General features: G+C 43.7%; 1 protein-coding gene across 8 annotated transcripts in view; it reads right to left on the bottom strand.

Annotated features, from left to right (window-relative positions):
* LOC146178712 (uncharacterized) overlaps window positions 1-26,484 on the bottom strand; it is a 44,351-nt gene extending 17,867 nt beyond the window's left edge. Inside the window, exons 1-8 of one of the 8 annotated variants that reach the window (XM_084578474.1) lie at window positions 25,344-25,608; window positions 24,559-24,662; window positions 23,754-23,829; window positions 12,067-12,280; window positions 9,309-9,380; window positions 8,280-8,340; window positions 5,502-5,574; window positions 2,633-2,795 (exon numbers count right to left, since the gene is read on the bottom strand). In XM_084578474.1, coding sequence (XP_084434600.1) covers window positions 2,633-2,795; window positions 5,502-5,574; window positions 8,280-8,340; window positions 9,309-9,380; window positions 12,067-12,279 — 582 coding nt within the window. In that variant the 5' untranslated portion in view covers window position 12,280; window positions 23,754-23,829; window positions 24,559-24,662; window positions 25,344-25,608. Of the gene's footprint in view, window positions 1-2,632; window positions 2,796-5,501; window positions 5,575-8,279; window positions 8,341-9,308; window positions 9,381-12,066; window positions 12,281-23,753; window positions 23,830-24,558; window positions 24,663-25,343; window positions 26,091-26,124 lie in introns of those variants that run through there. The other 7 variants (XM_084578475.1, XM_084578471.1, XM_084578472.1 and 4 more) reach the window with 7 other exon arrangements.
* Between the last annotated feature and the right edge of the window lie 674 nt (window positions 26,485-27,158).

Raw genomic sequence — 27,158 nt, 5'->3', positions numbered from 1 at the left:
ACCGATGCCAGCAAGTATCTGTGTAGCTTGAAAGTTTGATTTCTTTGACCTAACGTAGACGGAAACAAACATCGCTGCCATAGACAGCCGAATATTTCAGTGTCGTCATCATTGTGGAAGGCGCGATGTTGGATTACGCTAGATTCACTTAGATTGGCGACGATAAACTTGGCATTTCCTCCACCTTACTGTTCCCACTCCTGTTACCGCCTTGCACATGGGGAATGGGGGGCAGGCGGAGGCTCGCGGATCCACTCTTTCTTCCCTCGAACTCCTTCTATCAGTCTTTGCAACCATAACCAGTAAAAAGTTCTGAGGTGCGCAGAATTGTGAAGTGCTATGGTGTGGAACCAGATTGTGACATGGTATGCGTCATGACTGATGGCTGCTCTGCACGTTTTGCTGTTGGCGCCATGAAATCTGACGAGGGTGCGATAAAAGCATGGCTCTCACACAAATACCATTTAAAACTGACACTCGCAAATTTCCAAGCTGAATTTTTTTCATTGAAGTGGCTATTTTTGAAGTTTAGGAATGTTTTTGGAATGCGCGATTATCCGGGCCATTCTTGGGGTACCGCCAAATCCGAGAAAAAGATCAGCTGCCGACTATAATATCGGTAAAGAAGTGCACAAATAAAAACCATCCATCCGGCAACCCTTTCTTCTAAACTCCTTTAGTGAACAATGAAGGCTACACAGCACTCGACACAAACAGCACCACCTTGAAAAATGAAATATGCGCACTTCTGGGAACAGCGGTTTTCTTCAACTCTCTCTGGAGGACACCTGCCAGCTAGCGCTGTATTTTTTCACTAGTAGCCATAATCACCAATCTGAATTCTTTTGGTGGTTACGGGCGATTACCTGCTTGCCTCCGACAGTCTTAGTAGTTCCCAGGCTAACATAGAGAAATGATTAAGACAGAGTGGAAGAGGGCTACTGAGAATCATTTTCAACAACTTTGACAGACACAGAATGCCACTGCATTAGGCTGACTTGGACATATTCCTGCTTACATTTTTTCTTGCATATTCTTGCATACATTAACTTGTCTCCAGGCCTCTCTGTCATGCAGAACACACACACACACCTTTAAGTGCCCTTACAATGCATGATACTTGCTGTCATGATAACCTTCTTTTGCCGCCAAATTTGTGGTGGTGACAACAATCTTATCTAAAAAGCAAGTGGCTTGTCAGCTTGTGCGTGTGCATCAAAAAGATACTTGGGTCATGTCCTGCGGGTATGCCCACAGCATCTTTGCCCAATGAGGTTTATCTGGATTCATCAAACCTGCCCAGTGGAGGCTCGTAAAAATAAACCATAGCGCAGCTCTTCAGTATCAGCATCAGGTTGCTGATAGACAACCATGCTTCACCACCTCCTGTTACCGAGTGTGTACCTGCATTTACAATTACAAGTACAGATAGCAAAAGTGCAGTCACTTGTCTGCACTTCACCATTTGCTAATAATCCACATGTTGCAGGGTACCTTCACCTTCCCTGCAACAATTCTGAACCTGCTCATAAGGCTTCATCACATTTCAGAAGTTCCTTTCATTTTTTCTTTCCTTTCTCAGTGTTAGGTTCCCCCATTACACATTGCATTATGTTATGCTGGTTGTAATTATACACTGGCGCATTTTTTTTTTCTAGTCTAGTTTTGTTTGATTTTGTCAGCAAAGAGCGTACACTACAACTTTGAAATATATATAGAGGGTGTCCAAGCCAAGGGTTAAAAAATAAAACATTTGACATAGGCCAGGGAAACCACCTGTGTACAGCTGCCAGCCATCTGACGCACTACAGGCATTTCTTTATTTTGCAATTAACTAATTAGTAATTAAGATCATTTTGTAATCTACTAAGTATTGCCTTTAGACAATAAATGTGATTTGAAAAGTTGGAGACCACCTCTGAAACCACCATTCCATTTATTTCCGATAAAGAAACCCTCACGTGTATCTTTTTTCAAACTAAAAATATCACATGACTAACGCATTCATGCGTTATGATTGTGGTGCTCTCAACCGTGGTTTGAGTGAACGAAATTAGCTGCGGCCATGACTGGACAGCCCAGTCTCAACAGTAGGCTGATATGTTGGCAATGGTTTCTGCCAAAGCGGTGAGCTAGCTGCGACTTGCACCGTCACATACGCCGACTGCCTGAAGTGGACAAAGAAAACACTGCAAACATATCAGCCTGCCGCTGCAACAGGGTCGTGGGGCCAAGGGTGCAGCTGATTTTGCACAAATGCGCCAGTCGCGTGATATTTTTTGTATTCGGAGGGCTTTCGTTAGAGTTTAAAAAAACGATACACGTGAGGCTTTCTTTATCAGAAATAAATGGAATGGGGGTTTCAGAAGGTGCTCTGCAACTCTGCAAATCACATTTGTTGTCTAAACGCAATAGTTAGTACTTAAGATAATTTTTCTTATTTAAAGCTAACTAGTTAATTGCAAAATAAAAATTGCCTGTTATGCGCCAGATGGCTGGCAGCTGTATACAAGTGATTTCTCTGGCACACTTGGTGAGAAACATGCAAGCGAAGAATTATCAACGTACAGTCCCACATGGTCCACTATCAAATCCAGGGTGAGATGTCGAGGGCAAAGCGACGGAAACATACCTTCATGAGCTTGGTCTCCTCGCCCGCGAACAAGATGTCCACGTTGCACGAGTGATCCTGGGTTGACTCAGCCCCACTCATCACCTCCCACAGGCCCACCCGCAGCTCTTGGCAGCCAGGCGTGCTGTTTTTGAACACGCTCACAGAGGCGTTGATCGTGCCCCTGCGGCCAACAGATCAAGCTGGACTTCAATGCACTTCAATGGACTTCAATGTCCTGTGCTAGCTGCATCCAGTTGACCCCTGCAAACTTCTTAACCTCATCCAACCACCTGACTTTCTTCCAACCCCTGCTACTCGTTCCGTCCCTTGGAATCCAATTTGTTACCCTAAGCGACCAGCGGTTATCCTCTCTTCACACTACATGTCCTGCCCATGCCCATTTCTTTTTTATTTACACTAGAATGTCAGTAACTTGAGTTATTTCTCTGACCCACTCCGTGTGCTTCCTATCTCTTAACGTTACACCTACTATATTTTCCGTTCCATAGCTCTATGCGTTGTCTTCAGTTTAAGTTGAGCCCTTTTTGTTAACCTTCATGTCTTAGCCCCATAGGCGAGTACTGGTAAGATGTAGCTGTTATATACTTTCCTTTCAAGTGATACTGGTAAGCTGCTAGTCATAATCGGTGAGTACTTGCCAAATGCATTCCATCTCTATCTTATTCTCCTTGTTATTTCCCTTTCATGGTCCGAATCTGCGCTTACTACCTGTCCTAAGTAGACATATTTGCCTACTACTTCCAGTGCTTCACTACCTATTGTGAACTGCTGTTCCTTCCCGAGGCTGTCGAACATTACCTCAGTCTTCTGCATACTGATTTTTAGGCCTACTTTTCTGCTTTTCCTATCTAGGTCATCAATCATTCTTTGCAGTTCATCCCCTGAGTTATTTAGCAAGGCAATGTCATCAGCGAATTGCAGATTACTGAGGTATTCTCAATCTACCCTTATCCCTAACTGCACCCATTCCAAGTCTCGGAATGCTTCCTCAAGCAAGCTGTAAACGCCAATCGCCATTAACTAACGTACTTGACACAGTGTGGTTAACAAGTTTCGACATGATGTCTACCGGTGAGAGGACACTTGAAGCGAGTACATATTGTACTCCAGAGTACTGTCTTCATCCGCTCACGTTTCCTCGATGCATATTTATGCTTGAGTGCCTGAGAGTTTAGGATTCGCGCAACATTCATCTCAGTTTCCATTTTCTTTCTAATTTTGGTTTATGCATGCAATAAAGGCAGAAGACAGAAAAATTACCACTTAAATCGAGAAGTTGCACATCTTACTTTTCTGGATTTCAACGCATACTGTATAAATCAGGGAAGTGCAGTAACCAATGATAAGCTTTTCCTTGGGTGACATTACCAGGTCACCAGTTAAATGCCACACACTTACACCTATGTAACGTGACCATGATTACAACGCAAGGGAAGGCGTCATGACCTCTCAAGAAAGAAACATGCATCACGATTATAGTCTAACCGCAGTTGGTTCAAGCCACCTGCAGCCGGGGCAGTGAGGGCTTGAAAAAAGCAGGCACGGCTTGCAGAAATACAGGTATGTGATGTGTTTGAGTGCGTATGTGATTTGTTGGTATCGTAAATCTTTTTTTTGTACACAAGTTCCCATCTGCCTGCTGCCCGTACCAAGAAACGGGCAGGAACTGTGTCAAAGTAACAGTTTTGTTCTCGTCGTAGTATTTTTTTTTTCTTTTTGCAAAATGAGAAAATGCTGATTATAAATGATTTGGATTTGTTGACGCTATTTCAAAGGTGGCAATTCCGAAATATGCATGACATTCTAGACCACAACAACCACACAACATAAGCCACTCTTAACGCCATAATCATCTTACTGCACTCAACTCTTTTTTCACCTCCTCTTTTTCAATAGCTAGTGCTACATTTCGGGGTTCATAGGTTGCTCAGCTATTCCATACAGCAGCAAAGAAGAAAAAAATTTGCGCTATTTCACTGCTATCAGTATATAATGAGACGGGTTTTGAAACATACGTACTAAGAAAAAAAAAACAGTACATTCGTGCAAATGCAGTGTACTGCGTGTTAACCACACGTGCTTACACACCTTTCTTTCTCCCTCACAGATGTAAGCTGGCTTCCAGTCAGGAGAACATGCTAGCACCTTATCCTAATTAATATCTTGGGGTCCTAGACAGTTATGCGAAACTGTCCCACACGCCAGCATTGTACACTCTAGGCTCCTACTCTTTGGTGCTCCTCTCTTGTTTAGGTTTAGCCTTAAAACAGTCCTGATGTCTTGGAGCCCTCTCACACCCTCTCTCCACAACTTGCCAGCGCAACTCTAGGTGCCCTGCCTTTTTTTTTTTGCATGCCCTGCTTTTTAACAAAAATGGTGGCCCCTGTACAGCACTCTGTGTACTCCAGGGACTTCCAGACTACAGCACTCGAGACTTATCAGACTGATGTTGCAAAAACAAATATTTAGAGCGCAAACATGCCAGTTAAGGCCCCACTAAGACCACATCAAGCTGATGTGAAACCCATGTATCTGCAGTGCTCATTTGCCGAGCAGACGTCTTCAAAATGGATATTCACGAAACCAACTAGGCCTACTTCCAGTTGTACTCCTCACTCTTTTTTTTCTGCCCCAGTCTAACCTGTGTCACTTGTTAACAGCCAGCCCCATCAATGTCTTCTAAACAGCCCCTTCAGCCCCATCAATGTCTTCTCTTTCTACAGCCTTGAAGCAGACGACGAACATTTTTTCCCACATAAGGACTGCCTCTGCTTCTGCTCTGGACTCTTGGACGTGTGCTTAAAAGAAGACAGAGGACAGAGCCATAGCGTCCAGCTCGAAGACGATGAGAAGCACCAGTACTCACAGAGTGTAGGAACCTATAACAATGACCGTGGCATTCCACGAACGGCAGTTTGGTTGGATGACACCACCTGCTCCTGCAAAGCGAGGGCACGACAATTCGCAATTAACGTCTGCAAGCAATCGGCAAAGAAAACACCGTTAACACACTAAAAACACCACCTTGGTTCCCTTTTCCCAGGTGTCCAGTAGTGTTCCAAGTCTAAATACATCAAATTAGGAGCTACGCTAAAATGGACGTCACATGCGTGAATTATCATCAGTGATGCGTGCTCCCTGTTTGCACAGCTAAAGGTTACGTCCCTATCGTCTTTCCCAAATAAAGCTTCAGTGCCTGTCACAGCTTGGCTCAACTGTAAATTACCGTCAGCAGAAACAAATGTCACTCTTTGTGAATATCTCTCTCTTGCTGCTCTTGCTGTCTGTTTTATCACGATTCATACAAATGGCAGAACAAAATTAGAAATTAGTCCAGCTGACAAGCATTGGAATGGATCGGAAAAAAAAGAAAGAAAGAAAGATGGTAAAGTTATGCTGGCTGTTGTTCCGATAAAAGCCAGTACCAGCAAGGAACAGTGTCGAAGTAATGGTAAATAATGGAGGAGATTCCAAGGAGGTAACAGAGCCAAAGGAAAAGAAATCAGGAAATTTTCTCATCATCACCATCACCATCGCGAAATTTGTGCCTGCTTGCGGAATATGGTGGTTCCAGGTGGACAGAACCTAGGCTCAATGGCCAAGTGTGCTAGGGCTCATAGGAAATACAAGCTTTTGGGATGGGGGAGAACAGGTTCAATGCTTTTCTGCTGAAGCTGCCCTCGAAGATCTGCAGAGCTCCTTTTTATTTCTTTTTATCTTATTTGCTCGCTTAATATCAAAATTTACTTCACTTTGGACAGTTCCCCTAAACATTATACCATTTACCTATTCATCACAGTGACTATTACGTGCAGTGAATGGCCTCGTTTCAGAGCTTAGAGCTCTAACAACAAGGAATACGCAACTGCCAAACAACAACTCTCGAACTGGATATCAAACTGATCAACAAAAAAAAAAAAAAAAATCTGAATATTGAATCAAGTTTCAAACAGTAGCAAGTTTATTCAAAAATGTCCCAAGGTGGTCGTAAATTCTCACGGCAAAAGAAAAAAAGAAAAAAGCAGCTGCTACAGACAGGAAAGTACCATGCTTCCAGATGGCCTTTTTTATGCAATGAACCATTTTGCCGAGACACGCAGTGATCAGACAAACCTGGGTTCCGCAGCGCCATACGTGCACAGCACGTGTGACATCTTGTTGCTGTTCACTACAGTTTCCAAGTGGCGGCGTGCTTAAGTCCCTTTCACGCACCATTTTTCTCGTCGCTATTCTTCGTGACCTGTGCCCCGCATCGATCTTACAGCTCTGAGTGGGGATTTTTTTGTAGGGCAATTCGTGACCGAGGTTGTGTCAAAACGGTGCTACCAGGATTGTGCCATTGAGGATTCATGTCCACCCATGCAGCGGCCCACACGTGTGTCGCATCATCGCAAAACCATCGGGAGAAGGGAACGGGCGGCAGCCCTCGCATCAACCCTGCGCGAGCACAGCGTCCATTGCAAAATATACAGAATATTCATTTGCCCGACTACTGTGTATTCGATTTGAGAACTGAATTAACTGCAGAACTTTCTATTCAATCCGCATTCGGTTGTTAAAATATTCGCGCACCCCTAATAACCGCAGATCACAATACGCTTGTTACATGCACAGTGCAAAAAATTACAAAATGCCGAACCCCATAATAAGGAAAAGAAAAATTGTCGTTGGGACAAAATTTTTCATTTGCGCGAGAATTTCATGGATGTGACAGTGGCTGCACAGATGGATTAGTACGGATTGGATCTAACCCTGTGGAAACGAAACTTGGTTTCAAAAAGTCCGTCGCTGTCGTCCAATAGCACCGTGTATAGCTTTTGCAGCTACAGTCAGAGGTGCAAACAATGTCATGTTTTGGAAAAAGAAAAGAGATAGTCTGTTGCAAGCTACTCTGCAGGTTCTTCATTTCTACCTTTGTAGTTCATTTCATGAAATTTAACTTGAGCCACCTATGTCAGCAATCCCAAACACATCAGACGACTCCTGTACAGATGAGCAGCAGAATGCAGGTTGGACTATGCTAGCAAATGCATTCTTGTCGCCCAATCAAAGAAAAACATTGCTCCGAATAACTTCCAAAAAGACAGCCAAAATCAATTGAAAGCCAATGGGCTCAAATTTTTTTTGGAAGTCGAAGTAGGTTGTTTATGACTACTAAGTACTCGCACTCATTCTCGTTTTTTTTTTTGTCCCCACAATAAATCTTCGTTTTTCACAGTACCAATACTCTGAGCAGCGTCTTTCACTGCCTGTCCTTCGCACACTCAAGCAATCCAGACATTTTGTCACCAAGAGTCGGGAACAATTAAATACTCGGAACTGCAGGCACACCATTGCAAGCAGCATTCAAACGTAGGCCTCATAAATCATGCACTTAAATCGAGGGCAGTGCATTCACAAAAGTCAACCCTATGCCAACAAACAGCATGCAGTAACATGACCTACCACCTATGAGGCTCTAGAGCCCAAATGTGACACCAAATCTACTTGTACTTACCACCAAAGGCCTGGTTACCAGAGTAAAGAAAGAAGAAAACAATGCACCAATCAAAATCACATCAAAGACACCACCATCACTCAACTTGTGCATTATACAAGTAGCGCACCATAAAGTCACAGGAGGCTGTCAGCCTGCAACACGTACCTGATTCTTTCTTGATTTCAGCTGGCGACTCTGACATGGAGTTCCCCGAGGGCGACACCACCTAGAGGAGAGGTGGGGAATGGGCGAGAAGCCTTCAGTGCCTTCCCTCCTCTTGAATAGTACCACTCTTCGTCATCTCTCTAACAGCTCAAAAAGCCAAGATAATGCTCAATGAACCAGACCCTGAACGGGACATGCAAAGTAGGAGTGACAGAAAGAAGTTCTGGGCTTACGGTTAGTCAGCAGTTACAGCTATTGAATATTTTCAAAATAACTCAGCTCTGAATATAAGCCGGCGCCCCCGAATCTCACAGCTAGATGGTCAAAGGAAAGTTTACTCCAAATGTAGGCTGACAGTCGCACCACTCAAAGACAAACCCTGTAGCTTCCTCCCTTTTTCCAGGCTCATGTGCAAACTTGCAAACGAGCCTGGAAAGCTGGTAACAGAAACGCCAATGGCCCCAGCTACAGTTTCGGATTCCAGTATGACAAGCACTTCAAAGGTTACCACACGCTTGCTCTCACATCATTCATGGTGCTTGACCTGGAAAGCAACTGCCGGAGCAAGCAGGCCAAACGATGTGCAGTTGTAAATTTTGTTAGCAGAGTCGACTCGCACACAAAAATACAAACCTTTTTCTCTCCTTCCTCATACAGAGGTCCAAAACGCTCCTCATTTTTTAACTAAATTAACGCCCCATCTCGACACAAAAATGTTATTCGTGCAATGGAAATGCACAGCACGTTTCATGAATTTTATGCTGTGCTCGAGTTTGTAGACCGTAGTAAGTGAACTTGGCTTTTCCTAATCATTAAATCCCAAATAAAAAACACCCTCCAATAACAAACTGAAATCCTCAAAAGGTGAATGCCATCATCATCAGTCTAACTACAGGGGAAAGGCCCCTCCTATGTCCCTTTTATTAACCAGGTCCTATGCTAGCTGCATCTACTTGATCCCTGCAAGAAGAATGCCCCATCACAGTAGACTGTAGTGAAGAGCGCAAACAAAATGAGGAACCTCCTTACCTCTGCACAGTATTTCCCAGGCGAAAGCGCATCAGTCGGAAAGCTCATTGGCATTGCCTCCTCGCTGTTGTCCTGCAATACCAGTTAGAAGGCAATGGTCAGAGCAGAGCAATTAGGGGAAAAAAAAAACACAAAGATTACTGTCTTTTGTTGCTATTAAAATATATTACCATTCTGCAGCGTATTTTAGGGGTTTTATTTTACACCAACAGGCATACTTTTGTTTTTATTTTTCTGCAAGTGTATGTGTGTGCGCGTGAGCATGCCACTAATAAAAAATATTTTCCCCACTCCTGACCCATATGGGGAGGGCTCAAAAGCACCAGTAACTTTCTGGGTCAACGGCAGCCAGTCACTCTCGGAACACCATAGCACCAGCAGGGTGCCAGCTCTGTCGCCATACACCGGAAGAAAAAGGACGGCTACGCGACACTTTTTTACGCACTGCTGTTCGTGGCCCATTTGCAGGTCCTCCTCTGTGTGGTCATGGCGTTGGCATAAGCAGTCACATGAACACATCTTGTACATGCCGTGGTGTGCCACCTTTGTCACCTTTGGGTAACCCTCCTTTCACCATCACCTGCAGACTCCACCCCACACGCACAACAGGCCTGCCTCACACATCGCGCTATGTTCGATATCGTTGGCCCGAGCGTGCAATCACGAGGTGTTACCAGACACTTCGAAGCATCTCCTGGATGCTTTGCACGTGCCTCACCTGTGTAGTGATTATAGGCAATTACAAAAAAATGTAATGTAAGGCGATGATGGAGAGTCCACAGGAGCAAAAACCTGCGAGTACAACTACGATAATTTTTCACTGTAACTATGTATGAGCCACTTATATAGAACAGCAACCCTGCCACTCCCAAGATGTAGTTGTGAAAGCTGCATAGATAAAAACAACTTTCTATAAAAAATATGTAAATAATAAAAATTCTCTGTTCAGTCCCAGAAATCATTCGCAACAACCGTGTAGTAACAGCATTATTACCAATTTTTGCAATCATATTGGGAGCTCTTTGCAAGAAAAGGTAACACCCTTCAAATCAATGACTATGCAAAGCAGCAGATACCTACATTCCTCAGTGCTATAGGACAGTTTCACTTGACTCTTTGGTATGATTTTTCACTGCTTAGAACAAGCAGGCAATTAAAAGCAGCCTTGCTACTTCCAGCAAATAAAAAAAAAACTCGCACAGTAAGACCGCTATGACAAACTTGTTCATTTTCAAAAAGCACATACAGAAGTGAAGAAACAGTACCCTCCAAAAAAGCTGGCCCTGCACCAGCTGCATCCACCTGATCCAAACAACCTTCCTAACCGCATTCGCCCGCCTTTCTTCCTGCCATCTCCCGCTATGTTTGCACGTCTGCATATTCTATTCAAACAAAACATCAAAGCATTAAAAACAAGCCCCGTTTATTAGCAATGAGTAACCACACTAAGACTTGTACCGAATGACACAATCGTAGCAGGAAAGCGCCCCACAATAGACACCACAAATTAACCCCAACTCAGCCAATATGTGGGAAGCTGCTCAGATTGATCAAAGGACTAACAACTAGCAACCAGTTGCTAAGCTAACTAACGATCAGCCTGGCCCTCAATGACGCTAAAAGGCAAGCGCTCATTTACAGCATTGCTTGTGATTTTAAATGAACGTTAGCAACATCCTATCCCCCGTGCTACTGACGAAATCCATATATATATTTTTTTACTGTCCTGGCAATTTATTGGTTTTCCTGTTACTTTCACTATTAAGTTTAGGCTTTAAAAACCAACTTGATGCTCTTGGTTCATGCAGCAAAACTAGCGAAGTAAAACATGCTTAGTCTATTTTGGCCTCAAGGATACAAGCTACTGCACGAAACGCTTGCAATGGAAAGCCAGTAGTAGCCATAAACGTTGAAACCAGAAAAACTTATGGTACTGCATATATCCAACAGCACCGTCCTCTGTAATCAACAATTAGGTGCCCAGTCGAGCTCAGTCACTAAACATAACCGCAAATGCTTTATACCGAGCCTTCCCTATTACAGCCAGTCACTAATAAAACAAAGTTCGTTTTTTGAATGGCAGAATATCTGTTTACACTCTTTTGTGTAAACATATAAGGCAGGAAGGGACGAGGCAAAAGACACAAGGCTAAGTCAATCAATGCCCTTTAAAAGCTCTCAGAGCTTCCCCAAGGCTTAAGCAAACAGATTGAGAAATCCCAACCAAGAATTTTCTTAGATTCTGGACACCAAAGGCAACACTATACAAATTCTGTTCTTAGCAAAAGTTAGATCATATGGCTCATTCTGTTCAAGTTCATGCCGTCTGGCAGCAAAGGATGAACTTATTTTAAAATTTAAAAAATTCTCCCACCCACTCTGCTAAATCATACGAGGGTAACACTGAAAGAACTCCATCATTTCCCCTTTGAACTAAATGGAAGTTCAACCTCAAGCATATTCAAATAAAAACTGTGCTAACAACGTAACACAGTCTCCTCGCAAAATCAGCTGGTAATTATGACGCTTGTATCTGTTCCTTCGACACTTCCTGGTTACAAAAGGTCCATTTTCAAGTCAAAATGCTGTAATGCATCAATGGAGGACTGACCTATATAGGTCCCAAATGTACTATTTGATGTAAGTTTCATGACTACAAAAAAAAGAGGCAGGCACAGGTCGAATTTTGACCTTTTTCACTGGTTCTTCAAAACCGCATAATATCACCGAGTCGTCACCCTCCTTCCCCTTTGCTCACCAGGATCTGGCGGTCCTTCAAAACGACAACTGCTCCATGGCTGTCAGCACAAGTGGATGCCCGAGGGTCGAGTTTCAGGATACGTAGGGTAGAGTTGTCCGGTGCGCCATCGACATTGACGAACAGGTATTTGGACTGGTAGTCAATGGTCACCAGAGTCTCCAGAGCCAAGCCCATTCCCAGCAGTGACACTAGGATCACGGGGTACAGCATCCTGTCAAAGCCAGAGGAAAAGGCCGGAACTCAGCGAAGCACATGAACTGCCAACAGGGAGGTATTCAGATTAGTCCCACAATCCGCGCCTACTGGTTTGTGTCCAAAAGGTGAAAATGCCCTTGTGCAAGCGTACCTAATAACCCCTCCAAAAGTCGGTGAAGTGCCACAGCATTTAGTGACAGTTGTGCAAAGTCGGTGGTCACCCAAATCGAGATGTCCCATTACACACTCTTCATAGAGAATGCGATGCTGAGGGCTGCTTCTAAGCTCTGCTGCTGTTCTCACTTTCATGCACTTTTTCCCACCCTATTCGGACATTACCGTATGCCCCCAGTGTACCCTTCCTTGCCTTCTGTTCGCCACTTGTCCTTTGCTTCGACAGAATCGCCTACCTTTGCGCCCCGCCGTAGTGGTGCGGCGGTTAGAGCACTCGACTGCTGTGGCCAAGGATGTGGGATCGAATGCCGGCCAAGACGGTCACTTTTCGATGGAAGCCGAGCGCAATAAACACAAGCCAAACCTGCCTTTACTGTTTGACTTTGTCCTTGGGATCAGTCTCCAAAGTGAACAAAAAACTTGTCACGACTCTTTAAGAGATAAGCAATCTGAGACTGGCAGGTGACACGAACACCAAAACAGGCTAGTGCGTGGGAATCAACCCTTCAAAGGGGCATGCCAGCTATGAGCAAGTACACAGTGGTGGGCTCCAATTTTCAATCATTTGAGTTTCGTTAAAGAGTGCTAACACTGCACTGCACGTGGGGGTCTCCATCGAGATGTGGCAACTGAGAGTTAAGACACTGAGCTCAGCAATCCTTTGATAATGCAAATGAGATACTTCCTGTGCTATCCTTTATCATGCTGCGCAAAAGCGTACGAAAGTGAGTCCCACAAGTATCCAATACATCACTGTAATGCAAACGCGCTCCCTATGCACTGTGAGGTAGATAGACAGAGGTTTTAATTGACAGGAAAGGCAGAGAGGTTGGCTGGAATGCACTGTTAGATGGTGTTCTTAACCTCTTCTTTAACCTCGATCAATTCGTCATGACGGCATAGCAAAACAACAGCACAGAGATCACATGCGGCCGCTGAAATCACTTATGTGTGGAAGCTTCGATGAGTTGACGATTCACTGCAAGAATGAAACTGAGGAATGTAATTTTGTCAGCAAGAGTGATGACCGCATGAACAGACCGGCGAGATTCATGGAAACACAAAGCACGGCACAGAAAATGCGACGCTACAATCCCTGCCGCAAAAAGTACCAATAATCGCTCAGCGTTTTCATTTATAGTTGGGGCTGTGTCAACGCATTATGCACAAGCCTTCCTTATGATAGACAACAATAACAAACTGCGCTCAAAAGCAGCAGTTCGTTGGCACTCCTCCAAATTACACAAAGAGGTGCATTGCGTAGTGCCCTTTATCACTATGGTAATAAACAGGGCTTCACAATCTCTTGTGGCGTGACAAGGAGATAAGGACACAGCTGCTCCTTCTGGAGATAAAACACTTGCTCTAATCCACTGCCAAGTCTATAGAGCATTTAGAGAAGAAGCATGTTTCAAGCAACCTTGACAGTGGTACGTGAGGATGGAAAAACCAGCAGAGACTGTCGCGCTTTCTTTATGCATTACACCTTTCAACCTCAGGACTAGCCATTCAAAACACGCCATGTTTAGCTTTCTAATGCCCAAGAAATGAAAACATCATGTAAAAGTTATATCAGTGGTTTACCATTAGTGTTGACTACATTACAAAAGTGTAAAAAAAGACTGCCAGTTTTACTAGGGAAATTATGATTGCTAATGACTAAATAAAAACTAGCAAAGCTAAACTGCATTCAAATACCGGGGCACATACACTAAGTCAGAGGTGAAAATTAAAGCTGTTCTGTCAGCTAATGCAAAAGTACGGCGGCCGAAATTCTTGGCTGGTTTCTCATTACAGTTAGCTTTTGCAGTCTTCTCTTCCATCACGCCCCCCTTTACCTCGGAAGCCTTGCACTGTGATCACGCTTTTTTTGTGTCATAATAATAATAATAATAATAACTGGTTCACAGGAAGAGAAAGACGCAGTATCTGTCACACTTGTTTCTGTGGACACCTGAACCACAAGGTAAGGGAAGGGAGGAAGGTGGGAGTGAAAGTGGATAGAGAGAAAGAGGAGCCGTAGTGGAGGGCTTCGGAGTAATTTCGACCACCTGGGGATCTTTAACGTGCGCTGACATCGCATAGCACAGGGACGCCTCTTCGTTTCGCCTCCATCAAAACGCAGCCATGACAACTAGTGTGCGTAGGCAAGCAACCGCCACCATAAAGGCTCGTCCTGCAGAAGGAGCTTGCAGAGGCGTTATTCTCACAGGTTCGTTCACACAAACTTCCATAGGTGTAGAAATCATGAGAAATGCCACATCTTTACATAACTCTTGGCAGGCGAGAAAGCGAGAATGCTTGCAAAGACCATTGTGCTCCTCACTTTTTGCTTATTTTATAAAGCGTGTAGACATGTGCTGTCCTACCACTCCGCTACTGTGTGCATCTGCTCTGCATACTTGCAAAGAAAGGGCTACCCCCCCCCCCTCCCTTGAAATGGCATCAGAAGTAAGATACTGGCCCAGTGAGTCAAAAGTGGGGCACTAGCCACAAGAATGAGGACGTATACAATAAAATGTACAGGTGCACAACTAGAAATAAAAAAAACGTAACCAGAGGCTACTGAGGTGTACTGTTCTGACCAAGGAATTTCGTTTCATTTTTCTCTGACAAGCAGAGTTCCTAGAACAGAAACTGCCCATTTTGAGACGGAAGTCCTCCACACATGAAACGGCAAATGCTTTCAGATTACAAACTGTCAATGCTAGTTTACCCCTTATAAACATCCATGCTTTCAAAAGGACAATGAGGAACACACTATAGGTGACTTGTGTTGAGACTACTTTCACTGATCAGTAGGATGTGTTGTTGGGCAAGTCAACTAGCTCTCGACTAGCTCTCACCCTGGGCTAAAAGCTGTGTGCCCAGCTTTTAGTCCACGGTGACCATCCAGATATTTCTGGCAAAAAAAATCCATTGATTGATTGATTGATTGACTGATTGATTGATTGATTGATTGATTGATTGATTGATTGATTGATTGATTGATTGATTGATTGATTGATTGATTGATTGATTGAAAGACAGCTTGTGCCATAAGAGACATTCGTAAGAGGACTCTTGCCATCTCACCCAATTCTGCAAACATTTCTTCAGCACACCCCACCCTAGCTACTTTTTGCCGAAAGCACAGTTTTTGTAAGCAAAAAGATAAAGTGTCCAAAACTGAATCACAAGTGTTGCTGCCATTGGCTATGATGACATCAGTGAAGTTTCTTTTTGTATACCTACAACTGAGGCAATGCCACAAAGCCACAAACTACTTAAGACTGTTGATCACCAACTTCTTTACTTTCAGGACGTCACGAGTGTGAATTGACTAGCTGTAAATTGAAAAAGACGGAAGAAAAGAGCACTGGTTTGATTCGAGAGCTTTTCCCAAGCATTTTGCCACAGACGAGCCGAGCACCATACCAGGTGAAACCTTGTACACATTGGAAAACTGGTGGTACCTGGCAGCACCAAGGATTGAACCTGGTACCTCCCAAGCGAGAGGTGGATGCTCTACCAGAAGGCCACCGCATCAATACAAATTCGATTCTCCCATCCACAGAAGCATTTCTTGCTCTCAAACACTGTTAAGACAGCCCCAAAAAAGACTAAAGAATAGATTTACAAAAAGAAAAATGTTTAAGATAGAGTTATCTTTCAAAGTATGCAGCACGGAGACGTACCTAAACACACCTGGAAGTGCATATAATTCTAAAGATCCAGATGCAGCATATGTGTCTCCCTACCGCACATCAATGTGGTTTATAACAGGCTCAGATGCACCTTAAGAAGGGACCCTCATGGCTCTCCCAGTCCCTAGTTCCTGTCAAAAGCTGATAAGGAACCCCACACGTCTTGGCTCAATGCCTCCTGCCTAATAAGCTTGCGAAAAAGAGCATGCCAATCCATAGGCCTTTTAAGAATTTCCCACTTTATTTGTTTATGTAGGACGAAGACATTCATGGAACCCTAAGGAAAGTCCAGACAAACCAAGAGTTTTATAAAACTCAATGCGAGACTCCTTGAAGCAATGCTCAACTGTTCAGAACTGAATTTCAACTTAAGCTGGAATTAATTGCCTGCACGGTGACAAAAGCATCAGAATGCAAAAGAACCTGGGCAAGTTGACATGCATTTGCAAATGCTCCTGTTCTAAACATCAGAGATAGCAAGCAAGACTAAGAAGCAATATGTCCGGCATAGAAGGGAAAAAAAGATGCAATGGCAGGTTCAATTAAGGAATTTGTGTGCAACTAGAAAAGGCACAACAAGTGGCTGTAAGGTCGCTTTTTTTTTTTTTTTTTTTTTTCTGAACAGTGTGCAAGAAAATGCTGTTCATGAGGCACAACATGAATTCACCTACGCCAGGTAAAAAATTTACAATCTAATTTTTATTTTGCGCAGTTTCGGTTTCAGGTGTTGCACGACGGCTGTGACGTCACAGACGAGCTCCGGTCGCACTAGTCTTGAATAAGAAAAAAAATAACTACCCCGTAATCACAGCTTATTCCTTTTCGTAACTCCAGCTCTCAGCCAGGCTTGTGTATTGGTCATTGCGAATTAAAATGAACAAAGCAGTTACTATACAGTAGTTTCGTACGCCTCACACGACCTCAACGCATCTCTAACGTCACAGTCGCTATTCAGAATTTAGTAACTGAAACCGAAACAGTATGAGCATGACAGTACAGAGCATGACACTCCACCTCGGCTGCATCCGCGACACATCTGCAACATGATCGCTGTGCTACGTCAACACTCACAGCTCGACTAACTTTTGCAGCTGTTACTGCAAAGGTGATGCTGAAAACCATGCAGTCATTTCAGTGTGTAATCTCAGCCAGCTATTCAAGGCATTTAGCAGCACTATTCCACATCCTCGTATCCAATCTGACGACAACAAAGAACACATGAGACAAGAAGTAATGGCTGTACGCTCAGCATGGCCCCGCCATTGCCCTCTGCACCAATCCTCCTCTCGCTTCTACCTGCAGTACGTACGGCGTAACGCATGGGTTATAAATAAATTAACACTTTTTTGTAACCTCCTGTGTATCGTTCCAAAGATGGAACAAATGATGAAAATTCAGTGCACCTACTCCTTTAAGATGTGCATCTGTACACTGGGACATCTAAGGTGGTGGCACACTTATTTTTGAAATTCTTCCACATATGCAAATGCTATGCATACACGAGCAAAACAATATGTTACCTCTCATAACACAAAGTCAACATAAAAAGATCATATCCTTTCAATCCCAAGGTTCCCAAACTGGGTTCTGCAGGTCCTTTGGGTTCCCTGGAGAACCTTTTGGATTCCCCGAATGCTTAAATCTTGAATATGCATGCCTCAGCACCCATATTTTCTTTATCTGTTCTATTCTGGGGCTCATCACACTGAACTGCTTCCTGCAATACAGACTGCCCTCTCTATACTGTAACCAGCCAATATTAATTTAACTAGTGAAGTTCCACGAGATAAGGGGTGGAAGAACACATTATTATCTTTTGTTATACAAGCCATCGGTACTCCCTAAGGCTGCAAAGACTGGGAATCCCTGGCCAACCTTCTGAGCCATTTCTATTTCACGAGTGAAACAGTGCAATGACGTGGGGCCGAGAGGCGAATGAACGAGACACAGCCATTTTCCTCCTCTTGGCCTCGTGCCATTGCACTGTTTCACTCCCGAAAAAAATCAGAACAACTTGTCCACTTATTCACGGTGCACTTTTTCACACTTTTCCTGCAAAGAAGAGAACTGCCAAACAGCCGTCATGGAACCACTCCCAGTGGACTGTGCAAGAGCATGTAAAAACAGCTTGCCACTCATGCTGCCAAAAAAAAAAAAAAAAAAAGCTGCCTGTTCTGGTTTTTTCTGCAATCATTGCAGTTTCTTGAGCAAGATGGGGCTCTCACAAGGCACTGCCAAGTGTTTCCGACTAAAACAGCAATAAAGGCAATTTCCTGCTTGGCCGCTCAGCAGGGAAGGGGACTGTGGGTTTTTACGAAAAAGCTCATTTGCATTTACGTGGAGAGCCAGTAATTGCCTCTGCACAAACCTGATCGTAAATATTTATCAGCCTATATTTTTCTGCCTCTCTAAACGTGAGGAAGTGAAGCATTCAGTATCACCTGCAGTGCACAAGCAGCATATTTTATAATGCTTAGCCACGTTAAAGCTGTTATGCACTAAATCGCCCTTTTTCAAGGGTAAATACCTTCTAAAAAGGTTTAAAATGTTTCATTTTTTCAAGAACGTTAGACACGCGAGAAACTTGAACTGCGTTTTCTCCCAAAAGCAATTCATAAAGCTGATAGACTGTCAAATGTAGTAGATCTAATTTAAAGCTTATGTGTTTAATGGGTTTAAATCTGCTGCACGAATGTTGAACTGGTTAGTTCATCATCTTCAACATGCTCATTTTTGCTTTTGCATTTCATTCCTAGCGCTGTCAAAAAAAAAAATCCAATTTAATATGGCTCTCAATTGCATCAACCATACTTCGCCACACTGCACAGAAATCTTCTTGAGTTTAAGTCGGCCTTCATGGGTGCAGAAAAATATGTTTGAATTATCGAAAACTTCTATTTATCAAGCAGCCCCGACAAACTACCGAGAATCCCTTGCATTGCAGCCATTCCACCAAAATAACACTTGGTATGAGTTTGTCCATACATCCGAGACGAAAGCTAAGTGACAATGATTAAGTGCCTCCACAGCCCTTTTCGCAGAGCGATGAAGGGCCAGTGGTGCCTCTCCGCAAACTGCCCCAGCACGATTTGAGGATGCTTTACTGCATGAACTGTGGACCGCGCGGTGAAGCATCCTCAAAATGCAACCATTCACAGAACACTCGGGAGAACGGAAAAAGCACGTGGATGCAAGAGAAATATGTGTATGCCTTAGAACGGCGCAATGCAACCCCAAAGCTGTGTCTGATACAGCTTGACTGGCCGATGAGCGCGCCTAGCACTCATCGGCCCCTGAACCCCCTGAATCCCTGCCGCTGTTTGAAGCGATTCAGGTTTGGGGACATCTATCTGAATGTGGCCTCTGGATTCGCGTGTCATACATTGAGGTTCCCCCCTTACTGTTTGAATTAACCCGTGTGAGCCTGTTGATGTCCAAATTAACAGGAGTCCAATGTCACGCTCCTATAGTTCGAATTATCAAAATTAATGAGATACAAATAAATAGATTTTAATGTATTCTCCTTTTGAGGAACGTTGATAAAGTGACAGATGCAGATCTTAAAATGCCTACTGAACTATTAAACCTAGAGTATTTCAATGAACGGGCTCATAATTAAAGCAAGTGCAGCTACATTTGCCTGCTAGCCAAGGGCCTGTGATTATGTTCCTAAGTAGTACCCAAGTCTGAATTTCGGCAGAAATGCACGCACCTTCTATCAGACAAGAAAAATTCAAGGAAGGTAAAGGCTGTTAGAAATACTAGACTACTGCGCCTACTACAAAATTCTATGGTAATGCAAGACACCCAAAATGGCAGCCTGCCAAACCGTGAGAGAGAAAGAGAGAGACATGGGTGGAGGAGAAATCCAGTGCTCACCAATCACATGCAGTTACTGTGAGCACTTCCCCTCCACCCAACATGGGTGACTCAAGTGACAGCAACCCCTTTTCTGAAACTTCAACTATGGACCGGTCAAAGATTTAAAAGGCACATCTTTTGTCAACAACCAGTCAGTAGTCACCACTGATGATTGAGCCAAGTTGGCCCTCAAACATCAGTTCCAGAGACCATCAGCTGGAGTTGTGCACCTTTTTGTTTCTGAACTATTACAACTCAAGACTTACAATGACAACACCTACTCTACACAAAATGACTGCATATGCACTTATTACTCCTTAAGAGATTATGTTCATGCATTGCACTTCCTCATTGAAAAGCATGATGACTTGGCTGTTTTTCACAAAGGAAAGAAAACGGTAAGGTTTTCAGCAGTCTTCCACACCCTCTCGCAATGAAATTTTATATGATAATCCTACCAACACCCAAAGCCCATACCATAACTAAAAAAATAAAAAGGAGTAAATCAACTAAATTACTAAAGTATGGGTCCTACACTCCTCACAAAGGGGTGTGCCCTTTTCAGATTAGTGATGCAAAACTATTGCTCTACTATCAATATAATCAATAGCTGAGTCACTACCGAACTATCGGTGGCAAAAAAATTGTGTCGATAGTCCTGTTTTAACATTGACAGTTCTGTAGACAGCGCTGTCAAGAGTATTACCAATGCGGCGCTTTCGATATTCAGTGCTATCAAGAGTACCAGATCAATCATGCAAACTATATTGCGAGGTATGGTGGTGGCTGTGGCAACTTATGGTCAGACTCTCTGTTGTTGCAGTTTACGTGTCACTGAGTTTAACATGTGCACTTTACATAGAGTTAGCAAATACAGTATTAGCGTCATGAATGTCCTAGTTTCGTCACAATGGCCACAGAGGCATATCACATGACACGCCTGCTTCTGAGCCGAAATCGAGTGGAATTATTTACTTCAGCGGGCATGTTTGCTGATGTCTGTATGTTAGCGTTGTTTTTCAAAACAGTTGAAGCAGCCGGCTCTGTCAGCTAAGTGTGTAAAGAACGCTCAGCACACAGAGCATGCAGATCACACCCTGTTCAGCAGCTACCAACACTTTTTAACTTGTAAGTGCAGCATTGTTCAGAAACACTTCTAGCTTATCAACCGGCATTTTTAACCTGTGTTAAGTTTTGGGACATTGCCCCCCGAACAATATTCTGCAAACAGAAGTAATCAATATTCTGAATGCTGCTTCAAGTAAATTTCTTGCTTGATGTACCGCGCCAAACTAGGGCCTATGTTACTGGGATCAATGTGAGTAAAAAGTATGGTGATAGAAAAACTTCTGCACCATATAGGGATGGCACAACGTGTAACATCGGTACCAGCAGAAAGTGCATTTTTAGTGCCCGGAAAGCACTTCTTATGTGGCAGCAGACTGAGGGGGCCAGAAAGATGACATGCTTTGTGTTCCCTTGCACCAAAATACTTGGCTGATCTATCGTAACTAATTGAACTATTCAGCTGCAACTAAAAGGAAGCCACTACAAGTGCACACAGATGCACTGTTACAAATTTTTTATTGCATTTTGCAATTTAAACATATAAGCGTGTACAAATTTGTCGGGACAGTACAACTTGTTGCTTTTTGGTATGAATGTGTTGATGAACTTATTTCGGGGCTGTAAATGCAGAATTAAATTATCTACTTTGTTCGCCAAAAAATTGTTCACAAGCTGCATAAACCAAATATTGCTGGTTGTCAATTTCTGCAAATGTTTTGGCAATACCACTGGCCAAATACTGCAGATTTGCACCACACTAATACTATTCCTAATATACGACAGTAATAGTACTATCAAGTGTTAAGGACAATACTATCAAAAGCCTTCCTACGTTATCAATAGTTTTAAGAACCATCAATAATGTGGACAGTTCATACTGATCACAGGCACTAGCAACAAGACAGAGGAATTGCATAAACCACAGCAACCTTCAAATCAACAATCCATGCAGCACACTTTTCCTTCCCTTGGCTTGAATCTCTGTCAGCCCAAGCTCAATCAACAAGCAGCATATCTCTCTCAGAGCCATTGCAACATCAATAAAACCTTTTCTGATGGCGACATCACTGCGACATCTTGTATCGAAAAAGCACGAGACAAGTATGTGAACACCTCATCCACAGCCCTCACAAGCAAGGAGATACCACGCCTCATCATACATGTGTGTCACGGTTTCGTGATTGCTCGCAACGCCATAATGAGTAAGAAAAGAAATGCGCGCTCCTCAACAGTTCTTGTAAACTGTATTTCTGCATGGAATAAACTTCACCTGAAGTATCGCACCATGTCTCGTGCAGATATTTCTTCCTTTTCTCCGTGCTTTTGTTCTAGTGACCAGCCAAAGTATGGAAAGGACTAAGAATGGTGGCACTTAAGGGATGCCCAGTCTCTACTGAACGAATTCCAATATTTTTTTCTTTTTGCACACTGCAAAATAAGCAGCATAACCATATTTCTTAGCCATGCTCCCAAGCACAGCTTCAGTGATGTTTTTGACAAGTTTCTCAATATGGCTTAACCAGTGGAAGCCAGCATAACTGAGACAAGCGACGTCAACAAATTCCGAAATGATGGATACCCCAAAAATTCATCAATTGTGGATTTTACAATAATGTTATGAGCTATGCTACATGGGGAGTGGAGTTTTGCTTGTATGGAAATACATGTTAACAAGCAGAACAATGACAGGAATGTGGACAGATACACTATATAAACTCCAGTAATTTTCTAGTAGCAAACGAGCACCGTACAAAATAACTGTATTTAGTGCCTGCACAGGGACATGATTAAACATCACTTGATAACATTTACAGATTAAATTGAGTTGGTGCAATGGATTGCAAAAGGACATGCAATTGTCTGAAAAGATAATTGGTGTTCTTTGAGAGGATGAGAGATACCCCACTAGATACCAAGGTGGTGATTCTCGGCACTCTGCTCTTTTCAAATGATGAAGTCTTACAGTTGTAACATTTTAGCAAAACTCTTTCAGCTACATAAGAAAAATGCCGCAGCAACATATGGCTTGTGGTTGTTTTTTTTTTCAAATTCTATTGTTAAAATCCTCATAATTCAGGAAATTGTCTTTTTTCCATCACTGCATGTTATTGTATTCATAGTGGATGATCATAGCTTCATTTTTCAACTTTCGAACACAAGCTTAGCTTAGTATAGCTGCTGAACTGAGCCACGCACTATCTAACAGAACCTTAATGCAAAACAGTACCCATGTGGCCTGCAATGTCAGTGAACGATGAAGGACACCTTGTGGCGGAAATTACTCCAATTCTTCACACTATAGCACCAAACCACTGCTTATAACCCCCCTCCCCCCCCCCCCCCCCCCCACAACTTCCATTGCTTCTTTCCCGTGGTTTGGAAACTGCTAATATGTTCAATTAAAAAATGAGACAAATTTCTCTTTATTTAATTTGAAATACAGATTAGATGAAGTGGTAATTTTCCAGACACCAGAAGACGTTCAGTGACTTTTGTACACTTATTGTATTACGTGCTATCCATGAACATTTCTCATTATAAGTTGAAATATTAAATTACCACTTTGTGAACGTGTGTCTAGCCCTGTGTACTAGTTCCTACCTCTTCTTAGTAAACAGCCGTTTTCCTGAGTAAACAGCCGTTTTCCTGAAGAGCAAAATCTGTCACATTTTCAGCGCTCAGAAAAATAAGCTCAAGTACCTCAAAAGATGATGATGTCCTTTCTTTTCTTTTCTGTGCACCCCTACCTTCAACACCAGGTCATGGGACCTAGCACCTAAGGGTGTGAGGATGAAAAGATGGAAGGTCAGTGGAGGCAACGACTTGCACAACCTGTGATTTGTTGCATATCTGGCACAATCTATATCTGGCAAGCACTAAGGTTCAACACGGCAGCAACCATCACCCTTAATAACTCCAGTGCTTGCCCAGACTGGAAAAGCTGTTAAGTTGTCAACAGCCATTTGTACACACTAGAATAACTTCCCACTAACACAATGTCAACCCAATGGGAAAATTTACAAATGCAGCCATCTGAAGTGGGTTATGGAACAGGGACCTCTTGCAAGAGGTATCACTAGTTAAAGTGGGACCACATGACAAAATTGGGACCATTTGAAAACAGGGACCACTTCCTACAAATGACCTTTCAAATTAAAATTGGGTCCAATCATATTTTTAATCTGCAAGTTGGGCACATTAAAGTGCAAAAGAAAGACCGGTTTATGAGGACTGCAATTCGGCCCCATGACTTGCGCCGATAACATTTCTACAGGAACATGGAAACTACGAGAATTCTAGAGGCTTTCTTTGACAGCAAGATAAAACCTATTCGTCACACAAAAAACAATAATTAAACCAGAGATGCAAAACGTAAACTCAATGTACACTCTTTGTCAAAAGTTTAGAGCCTAGAGGTTCTGCTTCTAGCCACATAGTTAAGCTACTTTTAGCATTCGTGGAAATCCTAGCCACTGAAGGAAGCATGGAGTTAAGACCTTCTTACCTTTGGAACTGAGAATGCATTACGAGCCACACGGCGTGGCTCAGAAGTAATTCCCACAGGCTCCGAACTTTTCACAAAGGGTATACAGTTAGTTGTCCACTTGCCTGTAGAGAGCACCCAAGCAGCGCACCAGGACATACACTTGCTTATGACTTTAAAGAAGATCATAATTTTTCCTCATGACTTCAAAAGCTATATCGGGTGGCCCACCAGGCAGTGGCAGTTGTCGTAAGCACAGAACACATTTCAGCTCCCATTTCTATATCCCAATGAGAGTACTATACTGGGGCCAGTGGCACTTTCCCATTGACCGCAGTCATTTTGTATAATTTTAATCACACAGTGATGACACAAAATATGAACGCAATTTAGTAAGCTGTCAAAAGCAGCTTGTAAGAACCACACTACTTCTGCTTCGTTTGTCGAAAATGCTAATGTTGTGACCACTTGAAGTTCAGTGGGTACTGCTCCGAAAAACACTTGCCTTCCACCATTCACAATTGAATGGGCGCTAGAGAGACTACTTGCTTCCAAGCGGGATTATTTGTAAAAGCCACTTGAAAGCAAGTGGGACCATTTCCAGGGCCATGTACTACGGCAGTATGTATACTTGAAAATTAACTTTCATTTAAGTTCCCACTTTATATATTTTCACTTGCGATGGGCACCTGGCTTCCTCTCAAAAACGTAATACTGCGCAAAATACAGTTACAGTCTATAAAATCAGGAAGGACATCCCAGCAGTACGTTCTGAAACGCACAAAAGAAGGCAAGACAATGCATACCTTTCCCGTTTAGCTATCCAAAACTTTACGGCACTGGAAGAGTCACCGTCAGTCTGACGTATATGATTACTGCTCGTCCGATACTCGCAAACGTGCGGTGACTCGCACTTAAAACAAACTGACCTAGAGGCAAATCCACGTGCAGATATATATGTGAACAGACGGTAGCGAAGATAGGAGACTGAGCGCGCCGGAAAAAGTTGGGCGAACACCCACTTATCACGTAGTACACCTCACAGCAACAGTCACAACATGATCTGTCAAGGTCAATAGCCACGGAGCAACGGCGGCTAGCCCGACGTGATGACATGGGTGATGACGATGTTCCTGCACCGCCACCGCCGCCGCGCTGGCATCAGCGGTTATCGCCCTCTTGCTTGTTGTCCGCTGAAACTTGACAAGTTCTTTCCTTCCTCCATGGCTGAAACGTACGAAACTCGACACGGGGCGTCCCAATGGTTGCGGAGAGCTGATCGCTCCAAAACGGAAGCGACACAGTCTGGCGGGGTACATCACATGGGTGCCTCTGATTGCCGACTGGATTTCCGACTGGAGTTCCTCGTCCGCAAACTTTTTTTTTTTTTTTTTTCTGCCACTCGGAGGCTCTCAGACTGGCCCATGCTTTCACTGTGTCGGTCCGCGCGCGTGATCAAGCGTGCGACCACACAAAGAGGATCTTATCAAGCGAGCCGCGCGCGTTTCCCATTTCCTTCCGTTCGCATCCTCCCATAGCAAACAGCCCAGAAGCATCATATGTTCAAAAGAAGAATAATATTGTTACCTTATCTTCCGTGTCACGCTGTTCAAACGGCGGAACTCGTCCAATAATGTCACAAAGGCCGGTGCCGACCAAGGGGCGACGTGTGTTCGCGCTTCGGCGACCAAAAGTTGAACGCGGTGCAACGTGAGGGCTTCAGTGCGTATCCTGCTTCAAAAACGGCCGATGAAAGACACAAAGAACACACGACGACGAGCACGAGCCTACAAATTTGTACCCTTCACAGACAATGCATCGATCAACAAATGTCCAAACTACGGCGCGACCTGCCAAAACCGAAAGAACAGTCTTTCCGAAAACATCCGATTCGCTCAATTCGCTTTCGCTCCGCCATGGCTTTGCACTCGCATATAGTAGATTGATGAGACAAACGCCTCAGCTTATGGAGTGTTCACTATTGCCATCTTCACCTACCCTCACTTTCGTTTGCTTTCGCCGGCGCGGCGGCGTCGCTGAGCGCTGGATGCGATGCGGTACGATTATAGTACGATCAATCACTTAGCTGCACAACAGTGACTATAGCTGCACGATGCGTGTACAGTTCGACAAGGCCGCTACAATTGAGCCCTAAAGCGAAACTATGCAACGGGACAATTGCTCATCAATCAAGGAGCTTCTTCAAAAGCTGCAACTCGCACTCTTCGCCCATGCTGTGAGTGAGTGAGTGAAAAAACTTTATTGAGGTCTTTTGGTTAGTCTCGGAGAGTCTTCCTGCAGCCGCTTCTTCGCCACCGTTGGAGACTCCTTAGCACGGGTGGTTCCCTCATTCCAGGGCTCCACTGGTCCTGGCTACCTCGCATGCGTGCTGCACCAATGCCCTTTGGGCGGTGAGCTCGCAGCTGGTTAGCAGGCCCTCCCATTGCTCCATGAGGGCAGACAGCCTGGTTCGCGAAATCACGCACCGAGCCTTGCTGACAGAACACCTCGTGGACCCCGTGATGGTGGACCCGACGTACGCAGATATTTTAAATCACTACAGAGGCACCAGGTTAAAATACCCTCCGCCCCACAAGCGACTCACACAAGAAGAAGCGACC

Source organism: Amblyomma maculatum, chromosome 9 (genome assembly GCF_055883805.1).
Source record: "Amblyomma maculatum isolate TAMU_Amacu chromosome 9, ASM5588380v1, whole genome shotgun sequence".
Taxonomy (NCBI): Eukaryota; Metazoa; Arthropoda; class Arachnida; order Ixodida; family Ixodidae; genus Amblyomma; species Amblyomma maculatum.
Note: the sequence above shows the minus strand (reverse complement) of the source record. Positions and strands in the feature narration are given on the sequence as shown.